Genomic DNA, 22,526 nt, shown 5'->3' on the forward strand with positions numbered 1-22,526 from the left:
AAAGCTAGGGGACAAGCAAGTTTTCAACCATCTCATCAGACCATCGACCACATTTTCACCCTTTGCGTTGTAATTGAGGAGGCACAACACCGCTCTTTGAAAGTCTATTGTTGTTTTGTAGATTTTCGGAAAGTTTTTGAATATGTTCCGAGGGAAGTCGTACTCCAGAGACTCAGAGATATTAGCATCTCTGCGACCCTATTGACAACTATTATGCGCTTATATGAGTTTTTCCTTGGTCATCTCCGTACGGCTCATGGGATGTCTGATTTCATCTAAAGCACTATTGGGGTTAAACAGGGTTGTCCACTGTCCCCTACCCTGTTTGGGATCTATATTGATGAGTTGGAGGCATTTCTACCATAGTTTTAAAACTCTGACTCCGACTCCGACTCCGACTCCAACTCCGAAACAATAATGACTCGGTCGGCTCGATTTCAATGACTCGGTCGTTGTAAAAAATACATTAAATATTTTATAAAAAAACATAATTTTAAAGATTTTAAACATAATTTTAAAAATTTTCATTCATGTTACCAAAGACACAGCATTATAATATAGATGGAAGACAACATATGATCAAAGTAGGCTCATGAACCAATCCATTATATCAAAATGGTACCCAATGGCAATACATAATCAACTGTCATACATGATCAAAGACTCAAAACAAAAAACACATAACCAAGGAGGCTAGAAATGGCCTCTACAACAAAAGTAAACTGACAAGACTCCAGTACTAGTACTACAGCTACTGGCTAGTAGCCACTGCCAGAGGAGCCAAGATCATGTCGATCAATCTCTGGATCATCATCAGAGTCAGACATGGGGCCCCATGGCTCCTCATCATCATCATCATCTCCAACTGTAGCTGTAGAAGTGGTACCACTAGCAGGCTGTGCAACTGCAGCAAATGCAAGCTGAGATAGAGTAGATATGCGGTTGCGCTTCTGTCGTGGCTGAGCAGAGGAAGCACCTACAACTGGAGTCCTTGTTGGCTATGAGACTGAGGCTGGTGGATTGGGATCTGCATTCAACTGAACAGCATGTTCAAGTTCAACTGATGTCTCGATATCTAAATCTAAATCAAGATCCTCATCAGGATCAAACTTTGTTGGACGATTCTCCACTACCCAATCTGATGTTGGATCAATGTCTTCCAACACAATGGGATCTAAATCAGGTCTTTTGTTCAGCAAATGGTTTCGTCTAAGCCGAAGGTTGTATTGGACATAAACTAAATCATTTAACCGTTTTTTATCCAAACGGTTTCTCTTCTTTGTGTTACTTGGGAGCAGGAGCAAAAACGGGAGCGGGAGCGACATTTTTAGAAGTTCCTGGTTTGGGAGCGAATCCTAGAGGAGTTCGACAACCAATGTCACTAACATCAAGGTACATAGAGGGATTGGTGCTCTTGATTAAATACGAGTTCCATACCCTAATACATGACAAAATTCAATGGAAACATTGCAATCCTCCAATCCTGAAATCCTGAAAAACTGATAAGTCTGCTGGATTTTGAATGAAATCTAAAATTCTACTTTCTCCATATGAAATCCAATGAGGCCGAAACCACTCAAACATCCTGAGTCATTTCATGGTAATGTTAAAAATTTAAGTAAAAGGATGAAAATGAAGATTAAGGAGAATGTCACTTTTACTTTAAGAATTTAACATTACCATGAAATTTGAATAGCATATCAATAGTAGAGAGCATTTGAGTGTGTTAAATAGGGTTTGGGAGGGGGAAATGGACCCCAAATAACATTTAGCTAATTCATAAAACACCTTGAAGTCCAAACCAATCAGCAAACCCCTTAAAATTTCATTAAAATAATGTTAAATCGTTGTTTTAGTGGGTTACAGGCCACTGTTTGTGACTCGACCGAGCCGTTTTTTGTACCGAGTCACTCCAGAGGGCAATGGAACGGACCAACTCGGTCGTTTCCATTTCGAAACGGTCGTTTTTTAAAACTGTGATTTCTACACGAGCATATCCAGGGCATCGATGGTTGCCTTCTTCACCAAGTTCTGATATCTATTCTACTCTTTGTTGACGACGTGGTCCTCCTCTCCTCATCCCTAGAAGGATTATAGAAGCAGTTGAATGCCTTAGCTCTTTTTTGTGATCTTTGACAGTTGACAGTCAACCTGAGTATAACCAAGTTTATAATCTTCAATGGGGTAAAGAAAACCTCGGACCTTCACTTCTTATTTAGAGGGGAGGAGATTGAGATCACCAGCACATATACTTCCATGGGGGTGCAATTCTCGGGTCCCTGCTTCAATTTGCGACCAGCACTTCAACCTCGGACCAACAAAGGATATGGATCCTTAGCCCTTCACGAAAGAAAGTGCTTTTGACATCACTTCCAAGACATCTCATCCACGATGATCCTCATGGACACCTTGATCCGTCCCACTGTTCTATATGACTCAAAGATTTGGGGACCGTCTTTACTTGAGTCAAATTGGGCTTCAGCTAAGAGAGTCTCGATTCTTCTTCTCCTTTGCATCATTAGATGCAAACAGACAGTACCACGGCACATCATCCTTGCAAAGTTTGGAGATCAGCCCTTTGGGCTTAAGACGGTCTTCAGATTGGTTTCATTCTTGCATCGTGTATGGGGATTTACAGACTCGATTAAGAGTAGGGACCGATATCCTTACTTGGCATATTGCTTTTCAAAGAATATTGCACGTTCTTCTCCCTAAGGTCAGGCCAGATGTTGGTTTACAAGAGTTTCAAATCTCTTAGAGTCAGTGAACATTCAGTTGGATTGTCTCCTCCTTTCTGATATTCCTTAGATGCTCTTGGTCACATGTTACCTACTAGACAGGAGCTAAACAAGATCATCAGGGAGGACATCTACAAGCAATTCGTCCAAGTCACTTGGGTCAATCCTCTAGGAGGGTTGCGCCCAAAGATGGTCTTCTACATTAAGCACTTCTTGGAGTTGAGAGACGGGCTCATTGTTCAATCCCAGTATAGGTTTTTCCACTAGATGTATGCTCTTCGCATTCCTCTAGGCCAATTCAGAGTAGGTTCTCAGACTTTGGGTAGAGACAGACCACTAGATTGATAGACCAGACAAAATCTACCAAGTATGTTATTTATAGGAAGTGGAGACTGAGGTGCACTTCATTTTTGGATGCCCTATCTACTACGAGATTAGAGAAAGGTTCCATTGCTTGTCCAAAGATTCTCGGACCCTTGCTGACCTTTCTAGGTATCCCAATCAAAGATGTTTGGCCCTATATATGCAAGAGGCTCTAGGGTTTTGAGCGCATATTCTTTAGCCTCCCATCAGACCAGACCCCACACTGAGGATCACGACATTTTTCAGGGTACTACCTTGAGACAAAAGCACCAAGAGATCGATTGATACTAGTACACATCCAGACTCTAGATCAATGAGGATCCGTGGGACCTCACCCCGCACACAATATCTCAGCTGCAGATCCGTCTCAGATTCGTTCCTAAAAGATGGACTACATCCTCCAGACCTCAACAGCGCGCAAACTCCCCAAGGCAGCGATTTAGTGGACAGTCCGCACTTTCCACCGGCTCTTCATCGGGCCACCAAATTTGTTGAGTTTCTTCAGTGTTCTTCATTCAGCCTCAGGTGTTAGGAGAGATGGGTCTGATCATCAGACCTATTAGCTCCTGGATCTTTCCTCCGCCAGGGCCAGATGTTGATTTACATCATGTATTGTATCTTTTTTTTAGGAGATTGTTTGGTTCTCCCTCTTTGTATGGATATCATTATACTCAACAGCCCCTCTGACCTACTTTGTGGTCATTAGTTGGACATAGATATAATTATCTTATCTTATCTTACATTATAAAAAATTAGGATAAAATGAAATGATATCATTGAGATTTTATAATTATTATTATTATTATTTTTATTTTTATAATTTTAAAGATGGAACCTATGCTATGGATCTCAATGTCCTCCCTCTCCATGAATTTCCCAAAATTTGAAGGTGATTCGATACGTCTTCCCCATCCATAAACTTGAAGGAACAATAAAAGAAACACAATTCCCAATAGCTTTTATAATTAGTTGCACTTAAAACTTTTATCTATGATTGCAATGACCTTTCTGTTATATACGAAAAAACAAAAATAAGAAATAAATATAGGCAGGGAAATGTCAATAAAAAGAAAAATAATAAAATAACAAAAAGGAATAGCAATAACAGGGGTTCTCACAGAAAGGAAATATGACCAGAAGACATGAAACATCGTCCAAAAGTGGGAAATTGGCAATTGTTTATCAAGGAGAAATGCAGTAGTGTTCGGTTCAGTTCCATCGAACAAAGAGACAAGAATCTACAGTAGATATTGCTCAAGACCAGAGGAGAAATTTTCTGAGAAAAAGAGGAGGAAAAGGGAAATCATTGATGTGATTATAGGTTATTTTCGTAGCAAAGGTCTCAAACATCCCAGCAACCGTGTAGGAGAAGCAACAAACAATGGTTCTTCTAGGAAACGCTACTATCTACATTTTGTTGACATGTTACTTACATCTACCATGTTCCTGCTTATCACGATTCGTGCAGGTGCTACATCTCACCGGGAATGGAATGTTGCCAATTAAAATTGAAAAGTCCTCACCGCTGCTAATGGTGATTCTGAAACAAGATGCCAAAATGCGTCAACAGAAGCGAGAGAGAACTTTGGTACTACTAAGGAATAGAACATTTGAGTTGTTTCCTATGATTGATTGAAGCACATTAAATTTGAGATGAAGTAGTTGTGTCTGTGTTCAAAAGGATTTCATAAGGTCGGTTGAGCCATACGTATCATTTCTTATGGCATGTACAATGGATCAAGGCGTAAGGAGGAAGTCCAACATCCCTACGATATTCTCACAAATCTCCTGTGAAGGGTTCCAGGGGTTTGTGGCACAAGATCAGAGCATTATTTGGAAGTTAGGGTCTGCATCAAAAATATACTAAGCACCATTCTCCTACAACATTAATCGTAAATCTGTAATCGAAGGATGATTTGGAGGTTGCCTGAGGCAAAGAAAACTTTAACATTCCAGCGAAGGCACCCTCTTTGTACCTTTTGCGCGAAGGACCAGATTTTTCCAACAGAGATTCCAGTACAGATTATGTGGGTAAATCACAGTAAAATCTGAGGTAGAACCCGATCACGTATCAAGTCGATTGGGCCGTTGGTGCATGGAATCATAACAGGGCAGATTTCGATCGTGACAGTTGGGCAGAATTAAGGTGACCTGAGGCAACTCAGCCAGATTTTCCATTGGAACAGAAAGAGGGAAAAGTCACACCAAAAGAGAAGAAAAAGAGTAAAGAAAGAAGCGGAATCCTTGGTTCACTCTGCCATTTTCAAAGAAAATTTGTCCACTATATTAGAATATATTAGAATATTCCTATTTAGCATTTAATGCTCATTCCTTTTAGCTGTTGCTATTTATATTCTTTTAGCAGTTTCTTTGATGAAACTGAGTGTTTCTATATTCTACATAGAAACCTGATGTTTCTATTATTGTAAATATCTCTGTATTATGATTGAGTTGTTTGCTCATTCGAAATTAATTCATTCAACATTCTTTTATGGTATCAGAGCAAGGTTAAGAGATTTCTTGAACGGTAATTCTCTCTGCATCGTAATCTCTTGAGTCCTTTCTAAGGTCGAGCCCTCTGTAAGCCAGGCAGCCTTCACTGAGTCTTAGCCTTGGCTTTGCTCGCTGTGATAAAAGCTTACAGTCGTCCATCTCGATACAGAAATGGATTCTTCCCTTGCATGATTTTTTTAAGGAAATAACTTTGTGGCGGTGACTGTTTTCGTGGGAGCGGAATTTTTTTTGGCTGGCCAGTCTGCTTGGAATCGTGAATCCGGCTATCTTCTTCTTCGCCTGGTGGCTACTCGACCACAACGTGGAATTCCTCAGCAATCGTGATCCAGTGTGTTACCAATTAGCAGAAACGTGAAGTTGAGACAGCACATGTGGGTCCATTTTTCAACATTTGTATTTGCTGTATTTGTGGTTCTGGTTGCCGGCAGTGTGTTACCAATCAGCGGAATTTTTTTTCTCTTGTGATCCTGACAGCCTTCATTACAAACTCAGACCTGTGACATCTGTTTATTGCATCAGTATACACTTGTGGTAGACCTGCATTCTCTTGTGGGAAACTGTATTCTCAGAACTGTATTCTGTGCTAGCAGTATTACTATTGTTTTAGACTGAAGAGATATTTTTGCTGGGTAAAAAAAAAAAATTTTTTAGCAGGACAAAGTCTGTTCTTTAATTTACATCAGGATAAACAGGCAGCTACATTGTTCTTGTGTGTCAGACTTCTGTATTTTCTTTGGGAAAATGGCCACACTTACCAATCTGATGTTAGAAGGAAATCAACGCTTTAATGGCAGCAACTATAACATTTGGAAACAAAGAATGTTGACCATTTTTTAGTACAAGCGTCTTGATCAACTCATTTTGGGCAAAGAGCTTCGTCCCGGTACAGTCGGGACCGATCAAGATAAATTTGATGATCGAAATCGAGAGGCTGTTATGCTTCTCAAGCTCTCTGTCGCTGATGATCAGTTACCACAGATCCCTTCTGGCAAGACAGCTGCTGAAATCTGGCAACAGTTGAAAGAACTGCATGAGACATCTGATAAAAGCAGAGCTTTTTTTCTCAAAAATCAGTTGTTCTCCATCATGATGGACGAACATATGTCTTTACAGGAACATCTCAACAAAATTAAAGACATTCGAGATCAGCTCGAAGCCATTGGTCGGACCATGGAGGAGGAAGATATGGTAGTCATTACTTTGAAAAGTCTACCGAAATCTTATGAACACTTCATTGAAACACTCAACATTACCACCACAAATGTTGATCTGAAGTTTCCAGATTTATGTACCAAACTTCTGCAGCAGGATCGGTGGAAACAGCAGTTTGGTAGTAGTGCTTCATCAGTGTCCTCGGAAAATGCATTTTCTGCAAAATATCAGTCCTCTCAGTCCTTTCCGCAGAAAGGCTCCTCTCAGCCTTTTGATCCTGCTTGGAAGAAAAGTGTGCAGTGTAATTACTGTCACAGGTTCAGTCACATGAAGAAAGATTGCCGACAGAGGATTGCTTCTGAACAGAGGAAACAGGGAGGGCCACATCAGACAGCAAATGTTGCAGAACATTCCGAGCAGACAGAGTCTGCCTTTTACGCCTTTATGGCTAAAAGGTCTTCAGATCATGTTCCTTCCTCTGCATGGTACATTGATTCTGGCGCATCACGTCATTTTTCTCACAGGCGTAACTGGTTTATTGACTTCTCACCTTTCAGTGATTCTGTGGTATTTGGTGGAGGTGAAAAGTACACAGTAGCTGGCAGAGGTACAGTTCAAATTCAGTCTGGTGGGCGCACACTTATATTTCTGAATGTATACTATGTTCCTGGTATGGAAATTAATCTGCTATCTGTCAGCCAGATTATGAGGAATTCTCCTCAACTTGATGTAGTGTTCAGTACCCACAAGTGCTCCATTATTGACAGGGAGTCTAGTTTAACAGTTGCTGTTGGCCTAGAAGATCATGGTTTATACAGGCTACTTGACACCGGTGACTCTCCAGAAGTGGCTCTAGCAGCACGTATTTCTCCTATCAACACTCTATGGCATCAGCGATATGGGCATCTCAATATGCAGTATCTCTCTCAGCTCTCTAGGGAGGGACTTGTGTCTGGATTACCTGATATTCAGACTCAGCAGTTGGGGGTATGCAGCGCCTGTCAAGCGGGAAAGCAACATCGGTCTTCATTCAAAAATGGAGAATCTTGGCGCGCATCTAAGGTACTTCAGTTACTTCATGCTGATATTTGCGGACCTATGAATACAGCTTCTATCACTGCTTGCAAATATTTTTTACTTATTGTAGATGATTTCAGTAGAAAGATGTGGGTATATTTTTTAAAAAATAAATCTGATGTTCTTAGTACCTTTCAGAAGTTTAAAACTTTAGTGGAGAAAGAATCTGGTTGTAACATAATGACCCTTAGGACAGACAATGGGGGGGAATTTTGTTCTTCAGCGTTTGCCAACTTCTGTGATATCCATGGCATCAAACGTCAATTAACCACTCCTTACACTCCTCAGCAAAACAGTGTTGTCGAGCGTCGCAATCGCACGGTTGTTGAAATGGCTCGTTCCATGCTACAACACAGGAGTGTTCCAAACAAATTCTGGGCTGAAGCAGTATTTACTGCTGTTTATCTTCTTAACAGATCACCCACTCAGGCTGTTACAGGGAAGACTCCTGAAGAGGTTTGGTCTGGCCGAAAGCCTAAGATTAGTCATCTCAAAGTATTTGGCTCAGTTGCATATGTTTGGATTCCAGCTGCTAAGCGATCTAAGTTGGATTCCAAAAGCCAGAAACTCATGATGACAGGGTACAGTGATCATCACAAGGCCTATAGGCTGATAGATATAGCCACTGGTCGTCTTAGCTTCAGTCGGGATGTAGTATTTGATGAAGACAGAGGATTTTTTCAGTCTTCTTCTTCTAAGCAGTGTTCTGAGGATCAGCCTCACAGTGTTCTTCTTCCGGTCGGTCCACCTGATGGGAGGGATGATGTAGCATCAGTATTTGATCATACTCTATCTGAGCTTCCTCCAGAAAATAACCCTCCTCTTGCGGCCCCTATTGCTCTTGAGTCTCCTCCACCTCCTCCTGATATTGGTTCCTCTACTTCTGCTATTACTTCTTCTACTCTTCGACCAAAATGGTGGGCTAAAACCATTGGTGATCTCCGGGATGATGAGCTCCTTGAAGGCAGAACCTCTAGACATAAGAGCAGACAACAGTCTACAGTCAATTTTGCTCTTATGGCTAACCTGCACAGTACTTTTGAGCCTCAAACATATTCAGAGGCTAAGGGTACATCTGAGTGGGAACAGGCTATGGAAGCCGAATTCCAGAGTCTTCAGAAGAATCACACATGGACACTTTATGATCTTCCTGCAGACAAAAAGCCCATAGGCTGCAAATGGGTGTATAAAGTGAAATACAAAGCTGATGGAACCATAGACAAGTATAAAGCTCGGCTTGTGGCTCGAGGATTTTCACAGAAGGAAGGCATCGACTATGAGGAGACTTTTGCTCCTACAGCCAAGATGAGTACCATAAGGCTTGTTCTTGCCCTAGCAGCTCAGTTCAATTGGAAAGTTCATCAGATGGATGTAAAAAGTGCTTTCCTAAATGGTGATCTCCAAGAAGAAGTCTACATGACGCAGCCTCCAGGATTCAAGGTTGCTGGTCAAGAACAGAAAGTGTGTCGGTTAGCTAAAGCAATCTATGGATTGAAACAAGCTCCTCGGGCTTGGTACATGAAAATTGATCAGTACCTCACAGATCAGGGTTTTCAGCGGAGCCCTTCTGATGCAAACCTGTACATCAAGCATACTGGTGATGATATCTTGTTTGTGGTTGTCTATGTGGATGATCTTATCATTACTGGCAGCTCTGCACATTTGATCCATGGGATCAAACAAGACTTATGCAGAACTTTTGAGATGACAGACTTGGGGCTTCTTCATTATTGTCTGGGGGTTGAAGTTTGGCAGACTGAAAATCAGATCTTTCTCTCTCAGTCCAAGTATGCCAAAAATCTTGTGGACAGATTCAGAATGCAGGATTGCAAACCGGCCACGACTCCTATGGAACCAAGGCTCAAACTTTCAGCTCAGTCAGCCTCTCCCCTTGTGGATGAAACTTTATTCAGGCAATTAGTGGGCAGTCTCATCTATCTTACTGCTACCAGACCTGACATCAGTTTTGCAGTAAGCTACATTTCTCGCTTCATGTCCACTCCTAAAGCTGATCATTGGCAAGCAGCAAAGCGTGTGCTACGATATGTGCGTGGCACTTCTGATTATGGCCTCCTATACACTCGAAGTTCCAATCCTATTCTCAGTGGTTACACTGATTCTGACTGGGCCGGTTCGGTTGATGACCGTAAATCTACAGCTGGGTATGTGTTTAATCTAGGATCCGGTGCTGTTACTTGGACTAGTAAGAAGCAACAGGCAGTGGCTCTCTCCTCAACAGAAGCCGAGTATCGGGGAGCAGTTAAGGCATCCTGTGAGGCAGTTTGGCTTCGACGTATGCTGGCAGATATGCATGTTTCTCAGACAAGGCCTACTTCTTTGTTTTGTGATAATCAGGGAGTGCTCAAACTTGCCAAGAATCCTGTCTTTCATGAACGAACAAAGCATGTGGAAACTCATTGTCACTACATTCGCCAGCTTGTTGAAGACGGCTCAGTTCAGTTGCAATATGTTCCCACAACAGAGCAGCCCGCCGACATCTTCACCAAGCCTCTTGGTCCTGATAAATTTGTAAAATTCAGAGGGTCTATTGGTGTTGTAAATAGATTGAGCATTAAGGGAGGGTATTAGAATATATTAGAATATTCCTATTTAGCATTTAATGCTCATTCCTTTTAGTTGTTGCTATTTATATTCTTTTAGCAGTTTCTTTGATGAAACTGAGTGTTTCTATATTCTACATAGAAACCTGATGTTTCTATTATTGTAAATATCTCTGTATTATGATTGAGCTGTTTGCTCATTCGAAATTAATTCATTCAACATTCTTTTACACTAGTGTATCGGTGATGGCCCAATTTTGAAGCTACTTTTTGGCTTCAGCTTTAAACAGTGGATTTTGAAATCCCAAAATGGAAAACAAATCAATAGTAAATGGCAAGAAAATCTCAAAATTTGTGGAAACAAATCATTTGGGCCAAGTCAAAATTTATTCCGTTGACAAAACAAGAAAGTGGATTTGGGTAAAAATGCAAAACAATATTGGGGCATTTTAAAGCGCAGGCTTGCCCACTTTAAATGGAAACAAAGAAGAAGAAAACAGTCCCAAATAAATAAAGAAAAAATAAGAGCAACGAAAATAAATAAATAAAAAAAGTCAACCATTTATAGTCCCACATCTACACCTCTTACTTGGTCATCAGATCTCTATGTCCAAGAATTGATGAATGTCGAGACAAGGCTGGAAATTTTGAAAGCCAAAGAGCGGGAAAGGGACCGCAAACTTTCACAGATCATACTTGCAAATCGATGTTTAATGGAAGGTAATAGAATTTTAAAATAGCATGTAACAATGTTATAAGATGCGTTAGAGGCAAGAAAATGAGAATGGGAAAACATGAAGGCAACATGGCAAACTAGGAATGAATCAATGGCAGCAAACAAGGATGTGATAATCTCCAAAACAACTCAGGTAGATACACAAATAATTCAGCAAGCAGTTCTTTCTAAAAAGAAAGCAAAAGAGAACAAGAGGACATACATTCCAAAAGAAATCAAAACTAGAGCTGAAGACACTAATGGTTACAAAATAGAGGGAAAAGAAGATGTAAGTTCTCGTAGAGCACGTGAAAGAGAACACAAAGAAAGCAAGGATATGGGAACAAACTTTATTGTGAATGAAAGCACTTTCATTTTGACAAGGGGTTTTTTGAAAGAGAAATTACAACAGAGATTTTCCTTGAGAAAGGAAAATCTCCCCTAGCTTTTGCCAAACCTCCAACCCTAGGAAGTAATGCATCAGTCCTAGGTCCTTCATATCAAATCCGAAAGCCAACTCCATCTTATATTGATGAATAAAAGGGTTTGCACCAGTCAGAAAGAGATCGTCCACATATAGTACAAAGATGAGAGGTCTATCATTTTCAACCTTAAAGTAAAGGTTCAGATCAACTTCACTTCTTGTAAATCCCAGCTTCATCAGATAGCTATTGATCCTCTCATACCAAGCTCGAGGTACTTGCTTCAACCCATAGAGGGCTTTCTTAAACCTGCATACATGTGTCTGACGATCTTGAACTTTAAACCCCTTAGATTGTTCCACATAAACTTCCTCCTTAAGAGAACCATGCAAGAAGGCAGTCTTGACATCCATCTGGTGCAAATTCCATCCTTGTGAGGCAGCAAGTGCTATAATCGAACAGATGGTGGTGTAGTGAGCAACGGGTGCAAATATCTCATCATAATCTACACCTTCCTTTTGAGAGAAGCCTCGAGCAACAAATCTGGCCTTGAACTTTTCAGCACTTCCATCAGCACCATGCTTGATCTTGTAGAGTCATTTAAAGGTGACAACAGATTTCTCCTAGGGTCTAAGGACCACATCCCAGACATCATTCTTCATAAATCGACTCGTACTCTCATTCATAGCATCCTTCCATACTTTTCACTTCACAGCTTCTTCAAATGAGCAAGGTTGAGACTGAATAATGGTGCTCATTGCAGTTAAGTGCCCTTGGTACCTATTTGGCTTCTTACTTTCACAAAATGTCCCCATCGGTGCAATATGCCTAGACTCTCTCGACATCTTCGAGAGTTTCGCTAAGCCATGAGGGTCTCATTTTTAAGGAGGAGGACTCATGAGGAGGAGAATCAATGGGATCCATTGATTCTTCAACATCGGGCATCGGCTCATCCTGCGATTCTCCCTGATTTCCTACATCTCCTTCTTTGTCCTTCCTTTGAATAAGAAGGTTGTTAATCTTCCTTAGGGCAGCATCCTCATCGAAGGTGACATCATGACTCAACTCTACTTCTCTTTGACACATAGCTTCTATATGCCTTAGAAGTTTCACTATAGCCCACAAAAGTTCATTTCTTCCCAGATGCCTCCAATTTACTTCTCTTTTCTTTCGACACATGAAAGTATATGAGACTACCAAAAATTCTAAAATGAAAAACATTAGGTTTCTTACCGGAGAAAACTTCTTTGAGAGTTTTGGAGTCACACAAAAGTTCCTTTCTTCCCAGATGCCTCCAATTTACTTCTCTTTTCTTTCGACACATGAAAGTATATGAGACTACCAAAAATTCTAAAATGAGAAACATTAGGTTTCTTACCGGAGAAAACTTCTTTTGAGAGTTTGGAGTCCAATGCTTGATGAGGGCATCGATTTTGAACGTACACAACAGTGTTGGCAGCTTCTCCCCATAAGAACTTTGGAAGGCTTTGATCATGAAGCATGGCACAAGTGGTTTCTATAATGGAACGATTCTTCCTTTCAACAACACCATTTTGCTCAGGAGCATATGTTGTAGTAGTCTCCCTCTTAATGCCATCTTTCCTGCAATAGTCATTGAATTCATTTGTCTCATACTCGGTTCCATTATCGATCCTCAATATCTTGATCTTCTTCCTTGTTTGATTTTCCCTCAAGGGTTTGAAGGCATGGAACCATGTGAATATTTCGTCCTTCTTTTTCAAGAAATATATCCAAGTTTTGTGAGAGAAGTCATCCACAAAGACAACATAATATAAATATCCTCCCAATGATGTCACAGGCATCATACCAGATAGATCAGAATGAACCAATTGCAAAATGTCAGTGGTCTTGCTATCACTTGAGAGGAATGGTCCCCTTGTATGTTTTCCCTCGGCACATCCCTGACACACACCTTCATGCTCTATCTTGAATTTGGGCATACTTGTAACCATCTTCCTTGCATCAGGTAGAGCCTTATAGTGAAGATGAACAAACTGTTGGTGCCATGGTTCGGATTGAAGAGATGTGTTGCAAGACATACCTCCCAGTGGACTTCTTCCAACTTGATATAAGCTATCAACCCTGAATCCAAGAGTAAATGCTTCCTTAAAATTTCTTTTCCACACACATACCTTGGCAAGTGATGTTCTCCCTAGTTGAGAGGAAGCGTTAAATTTGGCAACTAGGGTCAAACATCACTTTGGCAGCTCTTATGAGACAACTGATATTTTTCTTGGATTCCTCTTTCCGATAGGTGTAGAATTGATCTAAAGATCATCCCATTCTAACATGTACAAATGAAGTTATGAATTTATTTTGATTATGGACAAATTGTCAAGGTCAGTCAGCTATCAGATTAGCCTCCTCCAGCCTTCAACATTGCATAGAAATACAAGGTGCCTCCTCCTCATTTTGGCATCTCATCTCATTCATCTCTCTCTCTCATCTTGATTGGGTACATATTTATGGGCCTCTCTCTCTCCACACATGCTAAAGAAGATTGTCTTTTCTAGCTGTTGTGTTGACCAGATTTGATAGAAATTTCAAGAGGCCGAAATTTCAGGAGGCTTTGACCATCATTGACCCTGTTTAACTTCAGTTTTATGAGAGAGACTTATGTTTGGGCAGGCCACTGTTCTGGGCACAAAAACTGAGGCAGTTTGACCCCTGCGTTGACCAGTGTTGACTGCCCTAATTCAAGTTGCTGCATTGACTTTTGTTGACCAAGTTTGACTGGTTATTTTCAGACTGTTTTGGGCTGCATTATCTTGCTGTTGGAGGCCGAGTTGACCAAGGTTGACCGAGCTGTTTTGGAGGTCAATTTCAGCCCTTTTGACCAGTGTTGACTTTCTGGTTAGGGCTTTTTGTTTCTACTATTTTGACTGATCAGTTTGGACAAGTGAATATTGTAAATTGTACTCTCTCTCTCTATTGAACTTTTGAAAAATTATAAGAAGAATTGATCAAGGGTTCCCCACATTGCGGTTTGTCCCTGGTTGGTGCCACATCTTGTGTCCTCTTGTGTTGGCTTGTCTTCTACTGTTATTGTTTATGTTCTATCTGCATTTTATTATCATGTTGATGTGATTGCTAATCTGGATATGATAGTGGGCTAATAAAAAAAATTGAATTAAAATTGCTCTAAGCATGGAACATACCATTGTTATCCTAAAATTAACAATTCTAGTGTGCTAAGTCCAAGGAAGGTGTAGAAGTGCAGCATAGGAGACCCAAATCAGCCAAGGAGATCAAGGACAAATCTAGGGCCTGATCAGCTGGGTCAGATCGAAAGTATGTTGTAACTGTAAATTTCATAGTTGGGCCATTATCCCAGTACAGAAGTCCAAATAGGTTTTAATTTAATGAAGAACTGATTTATTTGGACAGAATTTGTATGTGTCACATGTGATTGAGATTGGTTCTATTTTGCTTCCACTGAATAATTTTGTTAAAAACCTAGTTGTGCATTTATTCAGTAGATCTGTGATAAATCTGCTAGGAACTAATTGCCAGATGCTAGGGTCAGAAAATTAACAATTTTCCAAAATTGTAGTTCCAAATAAATAATCTCTGCCAAGATCCAAAAGCATGTAAGCACATCAAGTTACCCCAAAAATAAACAAGAAACAGTCTAATAACGAAAATAATCATTACCTGGATAAAACTGAATAGGATGAGGACAATGAGGCTGGAAAACAGAATTGGACCCAAGAAACTGAAATCTTTGCCCTTCTTTGCCGCCCAGAATGTGTAACCAGTTAGTGAGAACACCACAGCTGCTGTTAATATCAATGCCTCCAGAACTATCCTTCCTGAACAGATATGTCAAAAGTCAGGCATAAAAAATTATGAAAGCGATAAACCAGAACAAGAGTGTAAAATTTATCTGATTTTATCTCCTCATTTACAGGTGACAGAAAAGCTATGGTAATGACCAACCTTTTGTGTATGCACAGGATATGCCAACAGTGAGGCTCAGAACAACAGTAAACACTCCCAACAATGCAAGATTAACCGGATGCTTCTGATGATAGGCATAAAGAGGGCACATCACTGCACATTTACAAGAAGGAAATCAATAATGAGAACAGCATCGTATAACATAAAGAGAATATGTTTCTTAAATATTTTCTGTTAAAATTATTAAGCTAGTTTCTCATGCAGGTTACAAATGCAATTCAAAATCGCATACATTTTAGGTTCAGCAAAAAAAAATTTAAAGATCTTCTAAGAATGCAGGCATATTATATAACATTAGGACAACACATTTCCTCAAAATCATTGCTGTTGAATTTACTAAAATTCTTTTGTAAGCTAAAAATGCATTTGAAAATTACATACAATTAAGTGGGTTCAGCAATATACAATTGAATAAAATAATCAAAGAAGGCATGCATAATATAGAACATATAGAGAACATGTTTCCTGAAATTTTTGCCGTTAAATTCAAACTAGTTTCTCCTGTCAACTACGCATGAAACTCAAAATTACATCTACTTGAGTAGGTTCAGCATATACAATTGGGTGAAAAAATCTACGGAAAACATATTTCCTCAAAAACCTAGCTATTAATATTATTAACCTAGTTTCTCTTGTAGGCTACAAATGCAATTCACCATTAAATATATTTAAGTAGGTTGATCAAAATATAATTGAGTGAACAGAAGGCATGCATATTATAGAACGTTAGGAGAACATGTTGCCTGAAATCTTTGCTGTTAGAAATATTAAATTAGTTTCTCCTGTAGGCTACAAACACAATTCAAATTTACACATGATTAAAGTAGGTTTAGATATATGAGGACCAAATGTACACTTGTTGAGAACAAATTTGCTATGATTAAAGTAGGTTTAGATATATAAAAATGAGGGAAATAATCTGAAGCATGCATAGGAAGCTTGTTTGATATACATATGAGGACCAAATGTACACTTGTTGAAAACAAATTTGCTAGTTGTTTCTCAATGCCAATACAAGATTTTCCTTCCTTTTATTTCGACTTTGTGATATTTGTTTTCTTGCATATGTATTTGTGCTTTTCTGCATTGCATGGTGTTATTTAAATAATGAACAGCTTGGACATTGAATTGGATATCAACAATCAACTGAGATATTCATTGTGAAGACACAAATCAGAAACTTGACACTTTATTCCACTGCTTTCTAATACATGTCACAATTTGAAACTTTATGCAATAACTCATTTCTGCAGATACACTGAAAAATCATACATTTCTCATTAAGTATAAAATAAATGATCGATTCATCTCTAAATTTAGCATAGCATGAAACTTGAAGTAAACACAAATGTTTTAGTTCTTTACAATTAAATGAAACACACAAGCTTAAATCTGTTACAGTAAATTCCATTTATAATGTTCCATGTTGATAACCTGATTTAGATTGCTGAAATTGACACAATATCAAACTGTTCAAAGCTTTTTAAAGACCAAAACTTAGTACACACAATTTGACAAAATACTATAAAATTATAAATATTAAGCAAACTAGGACCCAAGCCCAATAAAAGATGTACTCACGGACCTTATTACTCAAATTAATCATTATTATAACAAAAGATCAAAATTACTAAAAAGAGGGTAGCTACTGAATGTACAGTCAGAGAAAACTAGTACAGTAATATCACCATTAGCGAATCTTTTCAATCTAAAGAATGAAAACTATATAACAGAAAGGAACTAGAAAGGAACTTTGCTGATAAGTGATGCTTAGAACATAGCTAGTAGGCAATAAATACCAAACAAGATTTTCCTTTTGGTGTGGCTATTCTTTCTGGTAGTTTTTACAGCGATGAGCAGCCCTAAGTAGAGTTTAAGGATTAAGGTTACGAGTAGTGACTGCATATGGAGCAGCCATCTAGAACCAAGTGGGAAGCCATTATTTTGGACAGACCAAAGATTGAGTCCCAAACATTGCAGGGTTTTCAACTACTGTTTAAGTAGTAATATGTATATTGCAACTGGGTCATTGAAATTTGGTAATTAATATAAAGATGCCACCTAGATGCAAATTTATTTAAGTTACATGCTTGTGCTTGTGATCATGCTTTTATGGATGTATGTACATACATTTGTAATTGTTAAAATTGGTAACTAGGGCCAAGCTCCATGTGGGTCATCGTATTCATGGCTAATAATATTTTTATTAGATTCCTCCCGTCAAAAGGTGTAGGATTGATCTAAAGATCATCCGATTCCGATAAGTATTTATGGAGATATGAATTTATTTTGATTATGGAATAATTATCAAGCCGACCAACAACTCATGTAGGCTCAGAAGCCCAACAGTGGCATCTATTCAATCATCAACAGTTGTGTATAAATACAGGAGGTCTTTTCCTCATTTGTACACACACATCTCATCACATCTCTCTCTCTCTCCTGCACAGAAAAGAGGCTCTTCTCCTACAGAGCAGAAAGGGACTCTTCTCTCACATGTGTGGAAGGAAGGATGCCAATGATGCCAGTGATATCGATGATGCTGATGTCGGTGATGCCGATGATGCCGGTGATGTCAGTGATGCTGATGTCGGTGATGTCGTTGATGACGGTGATGCTAATGTCAGTGATGCCGATGATGCCAGTGATGTCGATGACACTGATGTCGGTGATGCCGATGATGTTGATGCCACTGATGCCGCTGATCTAGGGTTTGTTGCTGCTGATGTAAATCAGATTTATGTACTATTTCTCTCTGCTGAATTATTGAAGATAAAGGAAGATTTGATCAAAGGGTTTCCCCATATTGGGGTTTGTCCCTGGCTAGCCGCCACATCTTGTGTCTCTTGTCTTGGCTTGTTTTCTATCGATCGTTTAATGTTCTATCTGCACTTTACTTACTATACAGGTGATTGCTAATATGTGGATAATAATAATAAAAAGAAGTAAACTGCTCTAAGCATAGAACATACCATAACTTAACATGGTATCAGAGCTGAGGTGAAGACAGAGCCCGAGCAAGAGCAATCACCGAAGAGAAGATTGGCAAGGCTATCCTAAAAGAACTATGAGGTCCTCAACACTCTTCCCTGCAAAGACAAGCTCCGTGAGAAGTCTGACTATCACGGATGGAAGATGTCTCTCGATCTAACCTTAGAAGATCAAGGAGTGTTGGACCATGTGAGAGGCATATTGTTGAGCCTCCATCAAATGCACCCGCTGCTGCCAGGAACAAATGGAAAACCGGTGAAGTCAAAACAAAGAAGATCATCCGGGACTCTATCGACAAGCGCTTGGTGGCCTATGTTTCTGAGCTGAACACCTCCAAGGACATCTACAATAGACAGGTGAGTTTATTTAAAGTTAAAGATGCCTTTACTCTTGGGTTTCAAGTTGATTCATTATATCAAGTTGGTGGAAGTCCGCTAGATGTCATGTCTTGTGACACATCTCTTCAGTCCGAACTTTGGCATCGGAGGTTTGCCCACCTTCATTATAAAGCTCTACCCGATGTAAGACAAATGGTGACAGGGACGCCCGAATTCCGAGTAGAGAAAGAAGGTGTATGTCCGGGATGTGCCGAAGGAAAGCTCAAAAAGGGACCATTCCCCTCAAGCCAAAGCAAGACCTCTGATATATTACAGTTGGTTCACTCAGACATATCTGGTATAATACCTGTGAACTCCTTGGGAAGATATTCATATTACCTTACTTTTACAGATGACTACTCTCGAAAGACTTGGATATACTTCTTAAAAAAGAAGGATGGAGTGTTCTCTTGGTTTCGACACTTCCAAGCCTTGATTGAGAATCAAACCGAAAAGAAGATCAAGATCTGAAGGACTGATAATGGGACTGAATATGAATCTAACGAGTTTCATGACTTTTGTAAAGAGGCTGGCATTAAGAAGGAGACTACCACACCATATACTCTTGAACAGAATGGTGTGGCAGAAAGGAAGAACGTACAATTGTGGAAGTTGTTCGTGCCATGCTCCATGATCAAATACTTCTGAAGTTTCTATGGGACGAAGCTGCAAACACCGTCGTATATGTACAAAACCGATGCCCTCATCAAGCATTGGGTTCCAAGACTCCTAAAGAAATGTTCACCAAAAAGAATCTTCGTGGGCTATAGTGAAAATTTATAGAATCTATGTAGCCTATCAAAGGGAAGTCATGATTAGTCATGATGTCACCTTTGACGAAGATATGCCTCTCCGCTAGTTGAACAATCTTCCTACAACGAGGAGCTCTCAAGAAGCTGATACCACGGAACCGAAAGAAAAAGAGTATGACGAGATATTTGCACCTGTTGCCAGATATACCACCATCCGCTCGATCATAGCCCTTGCAGCTTCACAAGGATGGAACCTACATCAAATGGATGTCAAGACCGCATTCTTGCATGGTTCGATCAAAGAAGAGGTCTACGTGGAACAACCCGAAGAATTTGAGATTTATGATCGAAAATATCATGTATGTGGGTTGAAAAAGGCTCTCTATGCGCTGAAGCAAGCACCCCGAGCATAGTATGAGAGGATCGATAGCCACTTGATGAAGTTGGGATTCACTAGGAGAGAAGCCGATCCTAACCTTTACTCCAAGGTTGAAGATGCTCATACTGGTGCTGTAAGTGGATGACCTCTTTCTAACAAGTGCAGACCCTCTCATTCACAAATGTAAGAGAGAGTTGGCTTCTGAATTTGAAATGAAGGACCTAGGACTGATGCACTACTTCCTAGGACTTGAATTCTAGCAGAAGCCAAGGGAAATTTTCCTATCTCAAGGAAAATATGTGGTGAAGATATTGGAAAGATTTGGTATGGTGGACCTGTGACTACCTCGAGGATCTTAACTTTCAAAAGTTATATGGTAGTGATGTCGAACCAAATTTGGGAAATGCCTCTGAGTTTCATAAACTCATTCGCGTTGATGTTCTTGGTGAACCTTCGTCCGGACATATGTTTTGCAATGAGCATGGTGGCTCATATTTGGTTGACCTCACTGGATTGATGCCAAGAATCTTCTGAGATGTCTTCGAGGCACGCCGCACAATCTCTCATGGATTGAGATACACTGCCGGAAATATGAAACTACATGATTATTCGAATGCTGAGTGAGCAGGCAGTGTGGAAAGCACTTCTCAGTGCTTATTCTCTTTGGAATCTGCCTCGATATCTTAGATGAGCAAGAAGCAGAAGTCGGTGGCTCTGAGCACCGCCAAGGCAGAATACAATGCTGCTAGCATGGCCTCCTGTGAGGCAGTCTGGTTACGAAAGCTCTTTAGTGAGCTGTTTGGAGTTACAATGGATACCACTATGATCCTATGTGATAACCAGAGTGGGATTCGTTTATCAGAGAATCCTGTATTTCATGATTGCTCCAAGCATATCGATATCAAGTACCACTATATTCAAGATATGGTGCAGCAGGGAGCTATAAGGCTCCAACATATCAGTACAGATGAACAAGTCGCCGACATTCTAACAAAGCCCCTAGGAAAGGTCAAATTTTTGACTGTCCAAGAACGACTTGGTGTCTTTTAGAAACCCTCTGATGAGGGTCCTGTATGATGTATGGAGCTCTTGGAGTTCCGGGTGGGGCGAGGTACTTCTTGCAATGACATATGACCACAGGGTGACTCACCATCCCCTGGTGGTGTACGTGTACAGGGTAAAAGAATCAAAACTTTCCCTGTGACAACCCGTGGCCACTATGTAGCAGGATGATTAGTTCTCCTGTGAGGTCTGGATGATCTGTTCTCTATGACGATTGTGTAGCAGGATGATTAGTTCTCTTGTGAGGTCTGGATGATGTGTTCTCCATGACGATTGTGTAACAGGATGATTAGTTCTCCTGTGAGGTCTGGATGATGTGTTCTCCATGATGATTGTGTAGCAAGATGATTAGTTCTCCTGTGAGGCTTGGATGATGTGTTCTCCATGGCGATTGTGGAACAGGATGATTCGCTCTCCTGTGGGCCAGGATGATTAGTTCTCTGTGGCATCCACTGGACAGGATGATTCGCTCTCCTGTGGACAGGATGATTCGCTCTCCTGTGGACAAGATGATTCGCTCTCTTGTGGGAGAGGATGATTCGCTCTCTTGTGGACAAGATGATTCGCTCTCTTGTGGGACAGGATGATTCGCTCTCCTGTGGACAAGATAATTAGTTCTCCTGTCGAGGCATCCTACCCATGCAGTTTGGGACTCATGGGAAGTACCTCTCATCTGATCAATGAGCAAGGAAATGAGGATAGGGACCATAGTAGTATTGATGGATGCATCGTTGTATCTACCGTACTCCTTATGCTAGGATGACCTTCATTGATCTTGGATCAATGATACTGGTCTGGGACCAGTGGTAGGAGTTGTACCCACTATGACGCTGACTTCGGGTCAGTTGAGACTAGTCTAGGACCAATGGTACATACTCTGAGACTGACTTCGAGTCAGTGGAGAACTGGTCTGGACCAGTAGTAGGAGTGGTACCTACTATGACGCTGACTTCAAGTCGGTTGAGACTGGTCTGGGACCAGTGGTACGCACTCTGAGACTGACTTTGAGTCAGTGGAGGATGATATTGGTCTGGGACCAATTGTAGGAGTTGTACCCACTATGACACTAACTTCAGGTCAATTGAGACTGGTCTGGGACCAGTGGTACACACTCTGAGACTGACTTTGAGTTAGTATGATACATTCTCGATCATTTCTTCTTCTTCATAATTCGGACAAAGCAGAGCAGAGCAGATCAGAACAGGGCAAAATAGAACTGAGCAAAGCAGGCAAGATAAAGCGGAACAGAGTAGGGGTCAAGTTGTACAGGGCAGTGCATTGGATGGATGAATAGTAGCAACCAACAGACAGATTGCAGATGGAGTTCTCCCTAGTTGAGAGGGAGTGTTAAAATTGGCAACTAGGGCCAAACTCCATGTGGGTCATCTTATTCATGGCTAATAATATTTTTATTAGATTCCTCTCATCGAGAGGTGTAGGAT

The 22,526-nt window shown here is 40.3% G+C and overlaps 1 protein-coding gene across 1 annotated transcript in view; it reads right to left on the reverse strand.

The window, feature by feature from the left end:
• LOC149160534 (BI1-like protein) overlaps positions 1-22,526 on the reverse strand; it is a 41,383-nt gene that overhangs the window by 14,994 nt on the left and 3,863 nt on the right. The window contains exons 2-3 of the mRNA XM_089436725.1: positions 15,503-15,616; positions 15,218-15,375 (exon numbers count right to left, since the gene is read on the reverse strand). Of these exons, the coding sequence (XP_089292851.1) occupies positions 15,218-15,375; positions 15,503-15,616 (272 nt within the window). The remainder of the gene's footprint in view (positions 1-15,217; positions 15,376-15,502; positions 15,617-22,526) is intronic.

Source organism: Pinus tabuliformis, chromosome 5_2 (assembly GCF_031772625.1).
Source record: "Pinus tabuliformis cultivar Carrire ecotype Pingquan chromosome 5_2, CPIR1, whole genome shotgun sequence".
NCBI lineage: Eukaryota > Viridiplantae > Streptophyta > Pinopsida > Pinales > Pinaceae > Pinus > Pinus tabuliformis.